The sequence below is a fragment of the Orbicella franksi genome, chromosome 3, assembly GCF_964199315.1.
Source record: "Orbicella franksi chromosome 3, jaOrbFran1.1, whole genome shotgun sequence".
Taxonomy (NCBI): domain Eukaryota; kingdom Metazoa; phylum Cnidaria; class Anthozoa; order Scleractinia; family Merulinidae; genus Orbicella; species Orbicella franksi.
In genome coordinates, this window is record NC_138147.1 from 22,592,501 (window position 1) to 22,612,500 (window position 20,000).

At 38.8% G+C, this 20,000-nt stretch overlaps 1 protein-coding gene across 1 annotated transcript in view; it reads left to right on the forward strand.

Moving 5' to 3' along the window:
* The window catches only part of LOC145482674 (endothelin-converting enzyme homolog), a 237,657-nt gene that overhangs the window by 132,421 nt on the left and 85,236 nt on the right, over positions 1-20,000 (forward strand). Inside the window, exons 13-14 of the mRNA XM_081461309.1 lie at positions 8,037-8,088; positions 16,175-16,242. Of these exons, the coding sequence (XP_081317435.1) occupies positions 8,037-8,088; positions 16,175-16,242 (120 nt within the window). The remainder of the gene's footprint in view (positions 1-8,036; positions 8,089-16,174; positions 16,243-20,000) is intronic.

Consider the following 20,000-nt stretch of genomic DNA (forward strand, 5'->3'; position numbering starts at 1 on the left):
AATAAGTAAATAAAATGAAAATGAAACAAAATATTGTTATTCCCGAAGTGACGTTGAAAGCCAACTCGGCCCATTCTCCGCTATTCCTCGGTCGTGAACATGGAAAAGGGCAAATTTACAAACTTTAAAAATTCATAGAAAATTAACGAAAATAGCTACAACGATGATTTTTTCGCAGTGGTGATCAGGAGAAAAAGGAAATTTATATTAGTGTAAAAACATTTTGGGGGTGAGTGGCACTTTAAGTATGTACCACACAAAATAATTGCTTGAAAATCTGCATAGTTATTAGAAGACATAGACTAGTTCTTTTGGATCCCCAAACGACATTTTGGGGAAATTATCCAGGGCGATGTAATCGAATTTCAAAGTTGGATAAAATTCGCTGATTTAATCCTTTGACGCGCAAAATTTCACCAAAAATGCCGTTTTCAACCGTTAAATCAGTTTTTTAGCAGCCATGACGCTAAATGGGTCTCAGTTTTGCTGAAAAAGCCATTTTTTTACCAAATTGATAAATTTCCCCAAGATTAGGCACAAAAATGTGCAAAATTTTAATTTGGTGCGTGCGCATAAGCCAAATTTTTATTTACTTATTTATTTATTTATTTATTTGCGATTGCCCTTTTCGAATTTTTTTCTTGCCCCTTTCCTTTCCTTTTTCTCAGTCCTCGTTCTGGCTGCCGTAAAAAGGTGGGTGTTAATTATGGACAAAGCCTGGAAATGGGACCTTGATCAATTATCGGTATGATTATACAGCAGTCAGTTAATCCAGTATTGTCAGCACAGCTATTATCCTTTAATTTCTGAAAACTGTCCAATTTGGGATTTAATTTGGACAGTTTTCGATAAGGATTTTGAGTAAAAACGCAGAAACTGTCCAATTTGGGAAAAAATAGGACAATTTGTTTCAGCCAATGAAATTGAGCTATTAACCTTCCGAAGATTATCGAAGGCCAAACGAAACCTTCCGTAGATTTCCAAAGATCACCCGAACACTCCCGGAGATTTCCGAAGATCCCTCGAACACTTCCGAAGATTTCCAAAGATCACCCGAACAATTCCAAAGACTTCCGAAGATCTCCCGAACACTTTCCAAGATTTCCGAATATCACCTAAACATCTCCGAAGATTTTCAAAGATCACTTGAGTACTTCCGAAGACCTCCCGAACACTTCCGAAGATTACCCGAAGATTTCCGAAGATCACCCGAACACTTCCCAGAATTTCCGAAGACTTGTGACAATGTCCGGCGATCTCCGAAGATCACCGGATATTTTCGAAGCTTTCCCAAGTTTCGGAAGATCGAGGGCCCAGTCTGTTTTTCTTCATAGACAGTTACTGTGGCTTGCCTTGCAAAGCTGTATTACCTCACGAGCTATATAATTAATAAGTAACATGACTACATGCTTGTCCAATTTGGAAATAATTGGATTCAAAAAATTCCTCTGACAGCCAAATTGGACTTGGCCTACGGCCTCGTCCAATTTTGGCTGTCCTCGGAATTTTTTTCATCCAATTATTTCCAAATTGGACAGCATGTAGTCCTATTACAGAATGTAGTCCTATGGTTTTTGGAGTGATCATCGTCAGAGGAAAGAGAAAACCTTAGTTGTTGTTACCCCCCCCCCCCCTATAAGAAGGTGGGCTTATCCATCATGGACCTCGGGCCATTGAATTTTGTTGGCATTTTTTCTTGCGAAGAGTTTTTTTGGGAAATTTCCAAGCCCCCCACAAACAAGGATCTGGCTTTTGTGACAGTTCCATTTTCGTTCATGACTTTTATGCTACGATGACATTTCCGACGATTCTTCTGCGACACCTTGCACGTGCTCAGAAGAGAAAAACAAACTTGGGGTCACACGATCTTAAAATATCGGGAAAAAATACAAGTAAATAAGAGAGTGAAGGGAATTTCTCACATATAAAAAAGCTCCTGACAACCTGTCTGATCTTGACTTGATTGGAGTCACATAATGAGCAAATTTCAGAGATTTCCCTTTACGCCGCGTTAATAGGTAATGTAAACATATTCAGAGAGTTGTAACCGAACAGTTACCGTAAAGCCAGCAAATTCATAGGATCAACATCTTGAAAATCTCGTTTTAATACAGCACTTATACTGGAAGAGAAACACCTTTTCGTTCAGAAATAGATAAAGCGACCTCGAGCAAACAAACACGCTCTTTTTACGTGAGAAAAGAAATGAAAACGCTAGTAATTTTCCGAACGCAATTTGCATACGTGTCGCCTGAATCGAATTAGAGCACATGGATCCTCTCGAATCAATATATTATGTGTTTTTTATTATTCTGAACAGTGTATTGCGAATGTTACTCCATTTAGTCTAAGCGTTAGGCACGTAGGTCGGATGAACACGCAGGTTCGGTTGCTGAACTCGTTGTTTCGTTTGGCAGGCCGAGTGAACAGTGAACTCGTTGGTTCGATGCGTAACACGGAACGGATGATCCGCGAACTCTATGCAATTTTCACAGTTCAATTCAATACACAAAGTCGAAACACTTTCTAAAATGTCTTACCTTCTGTTCATTTCCTGAATACGTACACGTTGCTTCGAGCACTACTCTTTCTATACACAAGCTGCTCCTTGCCAGAATCAGAGAATCTTTCGAAATTGGCTCCAGCTGTGACGTGGATTTCATTGTCAATCAAATTTGTCGTTTCGCGTCGACAATGAAAAAGGAACCCCAGCAAACCTTACCGTGGCCTGCCACAGGCATCCCACAGAAAAAAAACCAGAGACCTAATTTCTGATGCGGATTTCTTCGCATCCCCGTAATGAACTATTTTAAATGTGTCGAGGATAAGTCCACGTTTTAACAAACGTAATGAGAATAATTATCCAAAAATATTTGAAAATGTTTCAGGTCTCTGATCAACAAAGTCAGAAGACCTAGTTTGAGTTTATTTATGAAGGTGAAAAAACGCAGGATCGTTGCGTGACAAATAGCGCTTACATTGCTTCTGTGGAGATGGTTTTTGTTTCATTTTGTTTGTTTTAACGCACAAACACATATTTCCTGGCACTGGCAACTAACCGTCAATCCGCTGACTGTGAGTAGTATTACCAAACTTTTGTGTTCTCGCGAAACAGGAAAAAATCGTAGCCCACTTTTTCATAGGGTGAATGGCTATGGGTATGATAAACTTGGTTACCATGATAAATTCAGTAAAGTTGCCCGGCATCCCATATAAACCGCGGTGACCCGCACGTTGCTGGCATTTTGCGATAACAGTTGCACGGGCAACAACCAAAAAACCTTTTCGCGATTGTAATTTTTCTAGCAATTGTGGTCAAATTTCAGTGTCACGCAATTCAAAGGAGATCAAAATAAAAATCAAAACTAGATGAAGTCCAGAATCTGGGAAATGAAAGAAGGTAAATATGCAAAGACTCTCGCCAAAATTCTGGTCACAGTAATTTTTCTTATGCGAGATATGCGGAGAAGTTTTTTAGCCAAATTTATAGAGATTTGTATGGAGACGCCATGCTGGTGCCCATCCGTATGGGCACCAACATGGCGGCCGGAAACCAACAAAAACTTCTGTCACTGAGTTTTGCTACAAAGGCGTGAATTTATCCCTCGAGGAACTCTGAAACATTAAAATAATATTTTTTGTAAGACATGAACTGTTCAGATAGCCAAGTTTCCCGAAATAAGTTACTTTTTTAACCATCATGACAGCTCTCTAGGCCGTCATGTAAATGCCGCGTGACGCAAAAGCTTAGGAATTCAAGCGTAGTGTATCACAAAACCAAGAACCCATTCGGAGCGAAAATTTGTATGAATATTAGTTTTTAGCTGCTCTTATACATCATTTAAGTAAAATCTCAGGAAGATCAATAGTTTTGTAGTTCGAATTTTATTGACGTCATGTGAAAACCAGCTATTGTCAACTTCAAAACTTGGTGCGACACCAATGAAATAGGAAAGGATTCACTAGAAATCCTGATCAAACAAAACTTGGATCCAAATGACTCTCTGCTTTTTGTAACGGAGTCAAAAATAGCTAGATCTTTAAATGACCCTTGGTCAACGCAAGCTCCTGGCTAAGGCAATCGGAGAGGTTTTTGTTCTGACTTCAGAACTGTTGTTTCTTTGCTATGCTTGAATGAGTTTTCGTCACATGATATCGTTTTGCATACTAAATGAGACGTAATGACTTTTCCGGTTCCGCTATTTTCAACAAACCAGCCAATGGAACAATGCACCAAAATCTAAAATTAAAGGTGATAAAATTTTGCGATTTCAAAATGGATCTACTAAAGTGGCAATTGAACTTTGTGTCGTGCAATTTTGGTCTGAAATCATACTTGTGATTTCAAATCGAACTCGCGCTGCGCGCTTATTCAATTTTGAAATCACGCGTATGATTTCAGACCAAATTGCACTCCACTCAGTTCAATTACCATTATCAATCATCTCTCATATCTCAGATTCTTGACCTAATTTATTGACTGGTTACGATTTTTATTTTTGATTGCGTGACGGTGTAAACCAGCAATAGACAAACCATTGCTATCATCAGGCATAGTCAATCGATAAAAATTGATATCGGAAATCAATCGATATCAATTGATATCGATTGCTATCGGCAATCGATATCAATATCGACTGTTATCGTTAATATCGATTATCGGTTTATCGATTAACTACGCCTAGCTATCACTATGAAGTATTAGAGACGCCTCTGCCTCGACTGGCTCTTTTTTTGTAGGCGCATGCAAGTAAGGGAAGTGACGGTGACAGTTAGTTGGCAATGTCAAGTTATGCACATGTGCACATTCTACGGTATCGAAGCTTCCTAGACAGACAAACACTCAATAAAAATAATTTCTGTGTTTACTTGAATTGGGTTCCCTGTGGTAGAAGCTCAAAATTTAAAACGCGAAATTTAGGCATGTTCCACTCAGCGGATTTTTAGGGACTTTTAGTATGTTACCATGTGGACCACCCTCTAACGCATGGCAATGAGAAAACTTCTGTTGCAATTTGTTTGTTTGACTGGTTTATTGTAATGTTGCTTTTATTTAAGTTGTTCCTAAAAAAATAACCTTCGTTTCAATAAGAAACAACTATGGCAAGGTTGACACTCCATTAATAAAATCCAAGCCTCATGGTTACCTGGAAACAAGGATATTATCAGTCCGACAAGACAACCCAGGAAATTGAAATTTTGTTCTAAAAATTGTTAAAAATACTTAATGACGTTTTAACGCTATTAGCAAGTTTCAAAAACAATTTCAGTTTTCTAACGTAACAATAAGTACTAAACAGCATTGTTATTCAACCTAGAATCCTATTTTAGATTTTTGGACACGGTCATATTTGTTACCTGTAACCCTTGACAGAGACTTTGGCTTCCAATGGCAGTCATCGACCATTCTCATCTCACATTGGTTACTCAAACCAACCCAGAGAACCTAGAACCCAATGCTGACCTTTAACCTTCCCAAAGTTTCTGTCAACAGCAAAGCACCCAGACTCTTCTATTTGTATTGCATTGCAGTACCAGTGGCTTGCCTGGTTCATGGTATTTAAGCAGTGGCGGACTTGACACAAGTGTTTCTATATCATCAAATGCCCTCGAACCCTTCTAGTTTAATCTTGCAATGGTGCTGAGACGTCTGATAATTTTGATGGGAACTTTGCTAAGTAATTGGATCTTTTTGATACCCTGCATCTCATTTGGCTAGGTCAGATTGGCCATTGCATTGACTTTAGAGGGGTCCACTGTTACTTCGTTAACAGTAAAGTCTGGCATGAACATTTCCTTGAGGACAATCTATGAGCTTGATTCCGTGCTTGGGGCACCAGGTTAACAATGCCTCTAGCTTAGCATTTTACTGCATCTTAAGTTAACTTTCCGTTTCCAGTGATAACGAAATCATCTACCACTATCCTGACTCTGGTCAGTCCCTCATTAGCTTGGCCTAGGCAATGTTGGAAAATTTCTCCCGTAGGGAAAATCCCTAATGGCTTTCTGGTCCACTTGTAGTGACCAAAGGGAGTATTGAAGACGGTCAGAATAGGAAAGTCAAGTTTTAGCTGCCAGTAGCCATTTTTAATGTCCACATTAGTAAATACTGTACAATAGCTAAATCTGGAAGGACTATTTTAATCGTTGAGATGTTGTAATGAGAAAGCCTTAAAGCCTTGTTCAGTGGCTGTGGATCGCAAGACAAATTCTTATCATCTTATCATCTTATCATCTCATCTACTTCAAAGTATAGGGGTTCGACAATTTCTCATATTCCTTGAAAAACATCAGCAGACGAGTCCAGCATTGTGATTGAATCTCCAGAGATATCATTTGCCAGTTGTTGAGATTGTTTTACAATGTTCGCTGATACATATCTTTTGCATGAATTCCTTTGTTGGCAAACTTTAGGATGCTGGAAACAGTTTCCAATACTTTTCTAACAGCTATACAAATTTACTCTGAAGGATGAATACTACCACTGTTTATAAAGTGGTGCTACAATAATGGTATCACACAAATGCCTGATCATCTATCTATACAACCTGTTAAAAACACTCTTAATTTTAGCTGTAACTCAAAATGACCTTGGTGACCCCCATTGTGGTATGCATGATAAGATGCCATTTTTTTTTACAAAGTTTAAAGAAATTCAATGGAGAGGGTTCAGGGCCACCTTATTTAAGGTGGCTCTGATTAGTTCAGTTTTGCCAGTAAAAATGCCGGATTTGGGTCTCCATAAACTGGACCTGCTGCGCGTGGTTATTTTAGTTGAAGTGGTCGGGAACTGTTCAAGCAGTATGGATGAGAACTTGATCATCATGCATAGGGTACAACACGCGAGGTTACGAAATGAAGGGTTCTTACGTGAACTGGGCTGGAATTTTGCGCAGAGCTCTTATTAATATTTGTTTAGTAAGGGACTGGTGCGAGTGTGTTAGAAAAGAACTGGAAACTTTGCCAGCGTCTTTAAGAGAAATGATTTCCACTTCTACATTTCCTACATGTTTTCCCAATTGCTGGGCAATCTCTTCAGCTGTGACATCCCCCATTAGAATGACAAGATCAGTTTTTTTCCTTTCCTCTTCTTGGTCTTCCATTCTGGCCTACAATGCATTAACTCTTTCATCATACCAAATGTCAAAGCTTTGTTCTTGAGCTCTGTAAGATCCATGTTCGTTGTTTCGCCACTTCTTCCACGGTCTGTAGTTTACAACAGGTTGAGCTTGTTTCTTGCAGCAATGTCTTTTGAATCGAGTTATCCCTGATTCCCAACACCTGCTGATCTCTTATAAGCGTGTTCGCGTAATTTTTTGCAATTCTGTCATGTACTGATCAATGCTTTCCTTTTCTTATTGATTTCCTCGATTAAAGATGACCTCCCATTGGGTTTTTTGTTTTTATTCAATGCAGAACTCGTCAAATTTTTTGACTCTCCTGCTGACCTTGATTTCCTCTTTCTGGTGTGAGATCCACTCCATGGAACATTTCCATTGCATCCTCTCTTATTACCAACTGAAACAATACTATATTGAAGTTTTTCTTGAAGTGCTTGAGTCAAGCCGCAATCGAGAGTTATCCCAGGTTCTTTGAGTCATTTCCGGTTACAATGTTTTCATCAATCTTGAGAAGCTGAGGCAGTTTTAAACCAGATGGCAAAATTGGCTGTGCCGTGGCCATGTTATCGTGTCCCCTAGGTGCTTGAATGAATATTTCTGGAACTGGTGATTGTTTTCTGTATAATATCACCAAAGTCAGTCATTTCACTTATTTTGTGCATCTCACTTCTCATATTGCATTTGCTGAGTAATATATCACACAAATTCAACGTTTCATTAAAGTTTTTGATTTATTGTCCGCATCAAGCACATCAAATTGAAAAGGTTGCCTCAGCATTTCATAATCTAAGCAAATAGTTGTATTCAATGTACCCTACTATCACACCTATGTCCACCAACATTTTTTTACAGTTATTTTGATAAACCGTTGTGATCTTTCAATTATTCATTTTTCTTTTTCCATTTTGTCCTTAGTTTTCCCAGCTGGAATACTTCAAATTCCATTTTACAACAGAAAATTTCCACGGTAAGTTTTATCGCTATTGGTTCAAAGTTACTATTCCTTCAAAGGCGAAATTGGCCCAATGCCATAATGCACGACAGAAGAGCAATGCATGACCAAGATACCATTAATATTTTCTTGGGATAAAATGCTAGAATAACAACAATACTGATTTGGAGATACAAACTGCAAATCAAACATTAAAAAAAAGCCATTTAAAGTCCTTAAGAGTTGATTTTAATGATTGAGGAGTCAAGCGATTATTATGCACTTAAGCACTTAAGCACTTAACAGCCTCAGTTATCCCATCTTCAATGGGAACTTGAGTGTTCTACATTTTGTCTGACCCAAACAAATTTAGCATAGGCATCTGAGAGAAATGAGTCCTTGAATATTGCTGGGCTGTCTTCGAAAAGTCCTTAAATAGCCGTTGAAAAAAGATGTCTGCATGAACAATGTCATAAATTCAAATGTTGATACTATTGTTGAGCTTAAGCTAGTATGCCGATTTGGAAATAAAACCCAAATCCCAATGATTACTGATATCATTTTGCTCTGAATAATGTGGAATGAGAATCTGAGTCACAGTTACTGGTCTTGTCAAATATTATCAGCTACGGTCTTTATCAGATTATAAAGAAATGGCCACAGAATTAAAAATAGAAAAGAATAAGGTTCAGCTACCAGCTTTGATCATGCGTGCATGAAAAACAACTCGTATACTTTCGTTTATATTGTCACGTCATCTCATTATGCTCTGAAATAGAATACCATTTTATCCAATTAGGATGTCCACCAGAATCGCAGCTATTTTGTAATTTTTATTTGTTTCATCACTGTTCCTTTCTGTTCCTATTCTTTATGTTCTTGTAGTTATCCTTTCTTATAATTTAGGTCCTTTTGAATGCAAGTAATTATGTCAAGAACATCTCTACCCTGATTTTCTCTTGGCTGATCGCTGGACGAAGTATCTGGCTAGCACATATTAGTGCAAATCATAAAACAGACATTTTATAGCAGACTGTCACAGTGTTTTTCAGAAGATCTCAACAGTGCTTAATTACAAGCAGAAAATGGCAGATCTTCTGCGAGTCTCTCAGAGGCTGGCCTGTCTTTGCATAATTTGTCAACGTCAATGAACGCCTTTGGATGGATCTCAATACACATATGCCGTATATTTGCACAGTAATGACAAAAATGGGCAATCACAGCCAAGTTGTGGCAGGTTGGTGTAAGTTATGCGCACAAAATGAGTTAATTGTACGCAGATTCTTCGACTTTTTATTGCTGGCTTGAAAACGTGCTTTTCAAATGGTGCCCCACTATTGAATAGTCGTTTGGCACAGTTTTTTTTTTCTGCTTTTGACATGATTCATGACATAGCTACATCAAACTTGTAACGCCATAAGAACAATGGATAAACTACAGAAAACGTACTTGGACTTCGTTCACTTCAATAGTCCCGAATGGTTGTTTGTTTTTGTTGCCATTATCGAGAATGAAATACTTATTTTTCTGTTTCCGGCTCCAATCGAAAAGAAAACTGTTGCACTGTAATGTGTCATCTAAGAGAGAGAGAGAGACAAACTTTCATTGCACTCTGGCTTAACAAATGAATAAATTCTAAACTAAATATTTGAGCATTACTTGAGAAAATTCGTATCAATTTTACTGAAGGCGTTTAATGCTGTGGCTATTGACTTATTCTTCCAAAATGTGATTGGATTTAGGTTAGCATGTCTTACTTGTACTGAGTTTAGAAGAGCCACATCAAAGCCACTTTTGTCAAGTTTGTCCTTCACAATCCCTCTTACCCCGTCTGGGTCATAATCACCATTTATTGTTTTTAATATGTAAATTTCAAAAACCTACTAAAAACATAAAATATATCCTACGGATCATGATAAAGCTAGTTTTATGAATGTATGATTTAGAAAAGCTGATACTTACTATGCAAATATCCATGCTTTTATGACACCCAAAATTTCCCCCATCACTTTCTCAGTGATTCTAGTAACAATTTAAGCCTGGGTTGCCATGATTGTAGCGGTGTCTATAATGCCAAATGTTTTGTGCTTTTGTAGATGTATGGTCAGTGCTTAACCCATTGACACCTGAGGCTTTCTAGCATAGTAGTAGTAGTAGTAGCAGTAGCAGTAGCAGTAGCAGTAGGACACGTGTATGCTAATTGCGGACACTAACAGAATCATAAGTGGATACATTAAAAAAATTAAAAATAATAAATAATAGGGTATTTACACAAATACAGGCAAAAAGATCTAAAAGGTAAAAGTCTTAAAGCACATTAAGTATATGCGCATAAGCGCATTGTTTGGACATTTGGGGCATTTTCAGCCGAATGTTCCGATCCGTCAAGCCCTGATCCATTAATTACCCCAACAACAGACGAAACCAGAACTCTTCATCGGCAGTGTAACTGGGTTTATTAAGAATAAACAATTTAGGTGAAACGAAAAAGCATCTTCACCGGAGAACACGTCTACAAAGATATTTTTGCTAATCACATGGCGAATCCTATCTCATGATGCATTACGAACGATTACAATGCTGTGCTTTGAAAAACGTTAAACGCGATGAGTTACGCGTGACAGAACACTGAATATGAGCCAAATTAGCTCCAATCTACTCAATAGGCCATTTGCAACATACCAGCGTGCTTTTCTTTTCACTAGAACCGCGTTTCATAACATTTTTGCTCGGGCATGGGAGGAATCAAAATTTCGAGATGACCTACGTCTTTAGTTTTTATTATTATTATTACTATTATTATTATTATTATTACTATTATTATTATTATTATTATTATCATTTTCGCTTTCCCCTTTCTCCTTTTCTTATCCTTTTGCTGCAGTTGTAGATCATGGAAATATCGATTGCCTCACGAAATAAATCATACTAAACTTCAATCCACTTCCAACTACTGGTGTAATCACTATATCGATCCGATAAAGGGAAGATTGTTAAAATGCTGATTGAAAATGTTTGGTTCAGACTACAAAAAACTGTATTGAGACACCTTAACTTCTAAGAGAAAAGCGTCTTGCAGGATCTAAGCACAAGTGTTCTGCAACTACCATCACGGACTAAAGTCTTGGGACAAATTTGCACTTTTGGTGCTCTGGCGCACACGCCAGACACGAATACTACTTCACCTGCCTAACCTCGCCCCCCACTCCCCATAAAATGTTGAAAACTACTAGCTGCAATTTCTCCTAAATTTCAACATTGTATTGGGTGGGGAGGGGAAACAGTAACGCGCTTTTGAAAGCAAAGCAGCGCTTTTTTCAAACTTCAGTAGTAAAACACAGATAATCCGTTAAATTACATAAGTGTCCCAAGGACTTTTGTCCACGATTGTAGGCGCAAGAAGTTGCCGGCTTAGGGATGCCAACTATGGGGATGCCAAAAGAGGTTCTTGCAGAATCATTACTTTTGGGCTGAAGAAGTCAGGGAAATATGAGCAAGAATGTCAAAAGTGACTGGCAGAAGGTGATGATGCATTGCCCAAACCCAAATGCCTTAATTAAACAAAGGGGTTGTACTGCTGTCCTGCACCACTGTGTGAGCGCGATGGATTTAAAAGAGCAGCTGCAGAAAGCACGTTGACAGCAAGGCTGTTGGGTGTTATATTTTGACACAAAAGCCAATATGAAAAGAGTTTCTGACTCGTAGACAATCTTCCGTTGATAGCCAAAGGTAACAATGTATGGTGCACATACAAAAACATGGCTTCATTGCATTTCAGTTCTGCTGTCTGGTCAAGTTGGCAGAGTGTTATGGTGGGAGGATTACTTTAGTTTGTTACGTTTTGCTACAAAAACAAAGAGGAGTCAACCTTTCAAGTAATGGACTTTTTAATTTGTCGATGTCCAAATCTGTTGTTTAAGTTTATTAACTACTTGCAAAATGAAAGGAAGCTCAGACACTTTCGACGTAAGGTTACGCTGATGTTATATCGAAATTAATCGACTTACGAAAAGTCAGTGGTGCACAGAAATGATGCAGTTCTTTAAAAGGTAGTAAGAAAGTGGACAAGACCATCGGTGATATGAGATTTCAATGTACAGGGGGCACTACATGTCCCATCAGGAAGATGTCAAAACCAGTCCAGGTCAAGTTAACCCTTTAGACCTTGCATTTGGCCCAAACGTTTTTGCCATGTACCTCATCAGTTTAAAGTATCACACTTTTAGACTTACCGGTCATTCTATAGAGGATATGGTTAATTCTGAAAGGAAAATGGGGTGTCATTGGCGACAAAATCTTAAGACCTCTTGCAAGTACAAATGTAATTCCTTAACTTGGACTGATATAAACATGCAGGTACTTGAGATCATGGCCTGACAAATATTTTTAACAAACCCTGTCCCTGGGTAATTAGCTGACATGAAAAAACCACTTTCCCAGAAGCATGACCTGGTTGTCCCATATCATAATGGTAGTCTAGCAATAGAAGTCTGACAAAACCAATTCATGTTATTCGAAAGAAAAAAACAATGCCTTTGAGTAATGTCATTTCAATATACCAAAATATGTCACAAAACACCTACCGGGTACCTTACGTCAGCTTACGGACCAAATACAAAGATTTACTTCCCATTACCAGTGGGCTCTCTGTGTCACAAAGTTTTGGCCACTTACAACGTATTGTACACTTCATAGCACCACGTCAGAATCAATGTTGTCAGCCACAAAATTCATTTAGGGAGCTTGCTGGGAAAACTCTTTGGCATTTCTTTGCTTAATAGTGATATTTATCACCTTTTGGCTTCTGCTTTTATCGACTTGTAACTTCTTGGAAATCTCATTTCAAACAAGTCCATCTAATTATTATTCTTGGATTTAAGTGAAGTTTGAACCACTTAATGGCAGAAAAGCATGTTGTCTACTGGAAATAGTACTTGGTATGAAAGTCACAAAGCAGTGTAAAATGGTAATCAAAATACAGAAACGTAGATGATTATAAAAGGCAAAAATTAATTAGATATCAATTTAATGCATAAGTTAAGTTGCCTGTAACATGGTATGGCCCCGCAGGTTTTCTTACGTAATTTTGAGATTATGGGCAACTAGCCCTCCTTGGTCAATATTTCCTATTATTCTATGGCTTTGGCTTGTGGCCGATATAACGCGCGCTCTGATTGGCTAAGAGCGAGATCCGAGTGGTCATTGTGCAGCCGTAATGCCCACGGGCCGATTACGGAATATGCAAATTAGGAAGAGCACGGCTCTGGAAATTCAAGCGCATTGAAACGATGAAAGCCGATTAAAAACAGTAAGAGAAAGTAAATTTAATTCCGGGTAGCTAACAGTTTAGAGATTTTTCCCTAATAAAATTTATATAGAAGTCGTTTTAGACCCACCAGCCGGTAACCTTGGCGGGCACTAGTGAAAAACCATCAAAGTTTGACGTGTCTCAAGTAAAGCTAAAATCGCTGAGTGAAAAACACCATCGGCAGATCTGTCATGCATCCTGAGCAGAACACCACGAAGAAACTTATAAGTTATCATCTTAGTCACAACAATTACCAAAATATTGAACTCCGTCACAGTTCTCATCAAATATATTCCCTCGCTTTAACACAAGCAAGTGTAAATCAGCTTCCTGGGTCATCAGATCTAAACAATCGGGCGGTTTTTTGTCGGTAGCCGTGTTTCTGATAACTGCAGGAAGTTTTAGAAGTTCGCAAGGCTTGAAAAGTTCATCCATAAACCCCAGAATGGAGAAAGCGAAGATATGTTGTCGAAAGCGAAGATGTGTTGTCGAAAGCGAATGCGAAGATCGAGTTATTCTGAGCACTGCATTCTGAAGCATCAGTATTTTCTTTCACCAAAAGACCGTTGGTTTGGACTATTTTGAAGCACTTCCTGTCTTTTCAAATGCGTTGCCGTTTCGCCCCAAAGTCGGAAAAACTCCCCCATCAAGTTGTGGCACCACGATACCAAAATACCTTTTTGAGGTTGTGACAATCACTTTTCCCTTAAAGAAATGAGTGTTTTTAACGGAATGCGTAATACAGTGGTGAAGTTCACTGACTGTTTAGTTTGAGACGACGAATGAATCGGTAAACGCGCGCATCGCCGGATGTAAATTGACAACTTCCGCTCGAATATTTTTTTCTTTTCTTTCATTCATGAGCCATATAATAAAGAACTTAATAACCTCGGCCGTTCGGTCGTTACGGGAAAATCTCAAACCTCAGCCTACCGTATTGACCTCGCTATCGCTCGGTCAAAACGGCGAGGCCTCAGTTTGAGATTTTGCCGTAACGACCTCACTCTCGGTTATTAAGTAGGTAGTAATTCGGATCTGGCAGGCCAATGGCCACCTTGTTGAGAAAAAGGACTGAACTATAAACTGTTAATCCACTAAACTCTGGCTGAATGGTTTTGGCTTGATGATCATTGCTGTTTACCTGAAATTGGTAACAGCAACAGTTTAATGTATTACACAAAAACGACCCCTAACTGTAACGTTTTAATAAATCCTCAAAGATATAATTTTGATAAAAACGATAACAGCAATAATTTACAGTAATGTACAAAAAATGCAGTTGAACCCCTATTAAGCGGCAACCCTCGGTGTAACGGGAGATGGCCGTTTAATAGGGCATTGCCAAGAACTACAATCATGGAGAAAAGACTTGGGACAAGTTTGCACTTTTGGCGTTTTTGCGCACACGCCGGACGCGAAATCAATTTCACCTGCCTAACCTCGCCTCCATCACACATATAATGTTGAAAACTAGTGCCTGTAATTTCTCCTGATTTTCAACATTGAATTGGGTGGGGAGGGGAAAAAGCAACGCGTTTTTAAAAGAATAGCAGCGCTTTTTTCAAACTTCGTTTGTAAAACACAGATAATTCGTCGCATTACATAAGTGTCCCAAGGACTTTTGTCCACGATTGTAGCGTGAGGCTTAGTAGAAACATCAATTTATTCTGTGGCGAAATAAATGGACACCAGTCACTGTTTCAGTGATCCATTATGTGTTTTTAAAATTGTCAGTTGTAATTTTGTTCCTGTTGTTCTGTATGGTTGTAGTCTTTATTGTCCCTTAATATGAAAATGAATGTATTGGAAAGAAAAGCTTAAATGAGTCTATAACGCATAGAAATCGAGAGCGAATAATCTAATTGTTTTAGCATAAATCTACTAGTCGTTCAAAACTATCTAAATCCAATTCACAGAAACTTCGAAAACGCCAAGAAGCGGCCGTCATTTTGTTAACAAGGGCACACTGCTACGCTACTCACTATCTATCACAGAATAGATAGTGAGTAGTGTAGCCAATCAGAGAACGGCATTCGTGATAGAACGCTAGTAGATTTGTCCTAAAACTCGATAGAAACACGTTACATGTTTTCTATTTCTTAAATACCATGTAAACTCGCGTTCTCGCCAAATAAACCTGAAGAAGGCTGGTGTTGGCCAGCCGAAATATTGTATTCACCGCCTCTCACGTTGTCTGACCGACCTTTGCAGTATTTTTTATAGTATCACAATGATGTACACATTACTTAACCAGTTTTAAAACTAAAGCCCGAAAAGACTTCAGGTTTGAAGGAGATTTGAACCCATGACCTCAGCTATATAATTATACCAGTGCAGTACTCTATCAATAGGCCACTTTCGATATAATAAAATTCAGCATGATAATGAGGCCTAGAGGACACAAACAAAAAAATGAATAAACATGGTCATTCAATTTCCTTTGTTTGTGTCCTCTGGGCCTCACTGCCAAGCTGAATTTTAATATATCGAAAACGGTCTTTTGAGCTCTCAAGCCACGTTTCTTCTGGTTACATTGTGAGTTCATTATATTGTGTATAAATATAAAGTTAAGAAGCATAATTTAATTATGCATGATTTGAACTGATGTAGGAAAGCAAATAATTTTTTAGATGCCTTGTTAGGCTTAAAAATTTGTGTAGCAGTTGTAGATACCAAGAAACATGGATGCATATGGTCAAGTTTTTTATTCTCAACAGTATGCCACAAACTACAATTTAGCTGAAAAATTCAATGTTTTCACTGATACTGTTTAAAGCTGGATGAACTCTGTTTATTTTTGTTTTTTGCAAACAGAGCAATTAGCTATGGTGGCATAGGGATTGTGGTTGCACATGAAATAACTCATGGATTTGATAGTAATGGTAAGTCTTCTAACTTCCTACACCTTTCAATCACATGCAAACTCAACTGAACCAGTGGTTGAATTTCCTGCAACCATTAATCATGTTCACGAGAACAGGCTCAAAGATCACATCCGTGGCTTCGATTGGTAGATTTTGGTCCACTTTGTCTGCTTTTTGTTTTGTAATTATGATTGAAAGCAACTAAAAAAAGCTCAGCGAGCTCACAAAGGCAAAATATTTACTTACCTAATAAACATGGATAGTGCAAATCACACTTCTACAATTTAAATTTAGATTTTTGTATATTATTTATACTTTTTAGATTTTGTAATTGTAAATTCTATGCCTGTAATTCTTTATTGACTTTTTTTGATGCTTTTTATACTGGTCACCGATTAATACCAGTCAATCTATATCTTGGTCGACTGACCGGTCTTTACCAGGATGAATAAAGTTATTATTATTATTATTATTATTATTATTATTTAAAGGGAAAGGTGCAGTAAACTAAATGGTCCTCTTGTTAATTTTGTTATGGTATTCAGTTGCAGCGATTGACCTACATGTATGAACAGGTCATCTAATATTTATTAATTGTTTTTGATGATTCTGTAAAACGTTTAGTTTGTTATGGTTTACTCCTTTTGATGTTACACTGTATATTATTGACGTAATGCGCTAAAGGCAAGTCATGTTTCATCTTTTAATTTCGCAAGGTTTGGTTGCGATGGTTAGGCACCCAATGTCCCCTGCTTGTCTTAAAGATTTTATAATATTTGAAAGGAAGCCCGACCAGCGTTAGCTTGTTTAGCTCCAGTCCTCTTTTCAGGTGGAACTGGAATTGCCGGTTTTTTGGAAGTGTGGAAAAAGAGAGTACCTGGCGAAAGTCCCTTGAGCAAGGTGAGAATCAACAGGAAAGACAACCCTCATGTGGCACATGGTCAGAATCGGGAGTTGTTTTAAGATATTACGATATCTTGTTGAAACTGTTGTGGTGCCTGGTGATCACAGGATTATTTTGACAGTTAACTTTAGGTGAGCTGATTGTGGTGGTGGCGTGTTAGGGATAATGCAACCATCTGGGTTTGCTACAAAATACGATCTCTTGTTGGCCCAATTGGTGCTGTGGGCTGAAGAAAGCATGATGGCAATCCATATTGTTAACCAGCCACCACCAGCACACCTCTGTTGTGGCTTTGTCAGCTGAAAACAGTACTTTGGAAAGTAAAACGTCACAGCTGCATACAACTTGCACATAAGAAGAAAGGCAAAAAATGAAACTGATAGTGTTAAAATTACGACCCAGAGGCCGTCAACCTGACTAGTACCCAGAAGAACAAACTGGTTTGTGTTGAAGATTATTTTTGATAGATATTCTGATCACATCTTACCTTGAAAGATAGGTATCAAAAGCACTAGATACAAGAGCGCTCTCTGTTATAAAGCAAGCACCAAGACTCTTTGTTTCTTCATTATTACTGGTAGAGGAAAGAAGTGTCCCCACCCCAAAGCTGGAAGAAAAGGTCGTAGCAGAGAAAGAAGTCTTATGATGTTATTGGAAACCACCTGTAGTGCTTTTATATTGTCAGGAACCTACCTAAAGAAACACAAGGAGGCTGTGCTGGCCTACAGCTATATCTTAGTACACTACAACAATTACTGTGAGAGCATGCGCTTCGAGAATCATCTCAATTCTTACAAAATGAAAAATACAAGGAACTGAATTAGATGACGTAAGTTTTCGTACTGGAACTCTTGAAAACAGTCTTTGGACTTAATGTTCCTAACATGCATCAGCATTGTTGACAGTTAATATTAACACAGAGTCAGGAAACAAATTAAATACTGAGATATGTTACCTGCCACTTCTTCCAATGTTTCATACGATAGTGCTCTCCCAGAACAGCCTTATTTATAGAACTCTAGGATCTAAACACACATGTAATTTAAGGTTTGGTTTTTACACCTCCACTAAAGAACTAACTATCGCAATCAGCCCACCTATTAGGCTCATCAGTCTTACAAATACAGTTGACACCCAATTTTTCTAATGTGAGAAAGGATATTTTGCGAGGTAGGTGTACCACTCAAGTTATCATGGGATCAGTCTTAATCTGATAAGTGCCTTCCAAACATCCAATACCATCAAATCATACTTATATTTCGTAGAAATTTCTTCGATACCAATCCTGGTTATTGTCACTGAACATGCTCTATCACTTTGCGCGTAGTTAACAGAGGGGAGTGGTTATAAAACCTGAAAAAGCTCTTTGTTGTTTGTTTCTTCCCTCCTTTTTTCGCCATTTTCTGTGCACTAAACATAACACGCCATCTTTAATAACCAACATGCATCTTGCGCGTAATTAACTTGAGCAATACTTCATGTAAGATTCCCCCATTGCTCAAGAGTATCTAGGGAAACGAACAGAGCGTGGGAAGACTGACAAACGATCTATGGAATCTTATAACACAGCGTCATCTCAAGCTAAACCTAGATTCTCTCTTAACTTTCAGCGATGGTTTTATAATTCTCTTAGGCCTAGTAGCAAGAATGGGTGTTACAGGGGGTACTTGAATGTCTCCCTTTGTAACGGGAATGGCCCTCCGAACAGGTGTCGTCGCTTTGTCCTCTGTGGGAACTTGGTTCACTATTGGTGTCGGTCGCTCATGTTGCTCCTGCTGATTTGGCATTGGAGTAAGCTGAACACGGTTTCTTCTTATCGTGCTGGCCGGTGTTTCAACTTTATACGACCGAGGTGTTGATGCTGCTTCAATGACTTTTCCTGACCGCTGAAGGTCCTTCACTTCAGTACCCGATCCAACTGAAGGCAAGGGCTTAGCCTTGTTCCTGGTGTTGAACACTGTTTCCTGCTTCAATTTGCTCATGCTCTCTCGTGCACGCAGGTTATCCAAGTCAGGCCACTGTGGGTTCAGCTGGGTGTGGAATAACAGAACGCTGTTCATAATCTGCCTTCCCATCAGCAACTGGGAAGGAGAGAACTTGCATGCTAGTGGTGTTGAGCGATAGGCCAGTAATGCTTTAGCAGGGTCTTTTTCCTTTGTTAGAAGATTCTTCACAGTTCTAACTCCCCACTCAACTTCTCCCTTTGCTTGGGGAATCAAGGACTACTTGTGCTATGCTTGAATCCCCATTCCTTAGCAAAGTAAGATAATTCTGCACTGTCAAACTGAGGACCATTGTCAGATCGCACTTGCTCTGGGATCCCATGTCTGGCAAATATCGACTTAAGTGCTCCAATGACCTCATTTGACTTTGTAGTCGTCTGCATAGCTGCTACTTCCACGTATCTTGAGAGGAAGTCTATAACAATAAGGTTGTCAACACCTTTCAGCTCGAAGAGGTCTGTGGCTACGATTTGCCAGGGATGGTTAGGTAAGGGTGTCGTGATAAGTGGTTTAGGCTTGTTGCCCCTTTGAAGAGCGCAAACTCTGCATTGTTGCACCAGATCCTGGATTTCTCGGCTGAGTCCTGGCCACCAAACAGAGTTTGTGGCCCGCTCACGGCATTTAGCGATTCCTTGTTGTCCTTCGTAGATCTTATCCAGTATCGCAAGACGCATGGAAGAAGGGATCACGATCCTGGATGCTTTGAGCAGAATGTTCTGGGCTACAGACAGTTCACCCCTGCTTGACCAATAAGGTTTCGTTGCATCGTTTAATGAATGCTTGTCAGGCCATCCCACACAGCAGTACACTTTGATCTGCCTGCAGACAGAATCCTTCTCCTGTGCTTCCATGATCTGCTGTAATCGTGC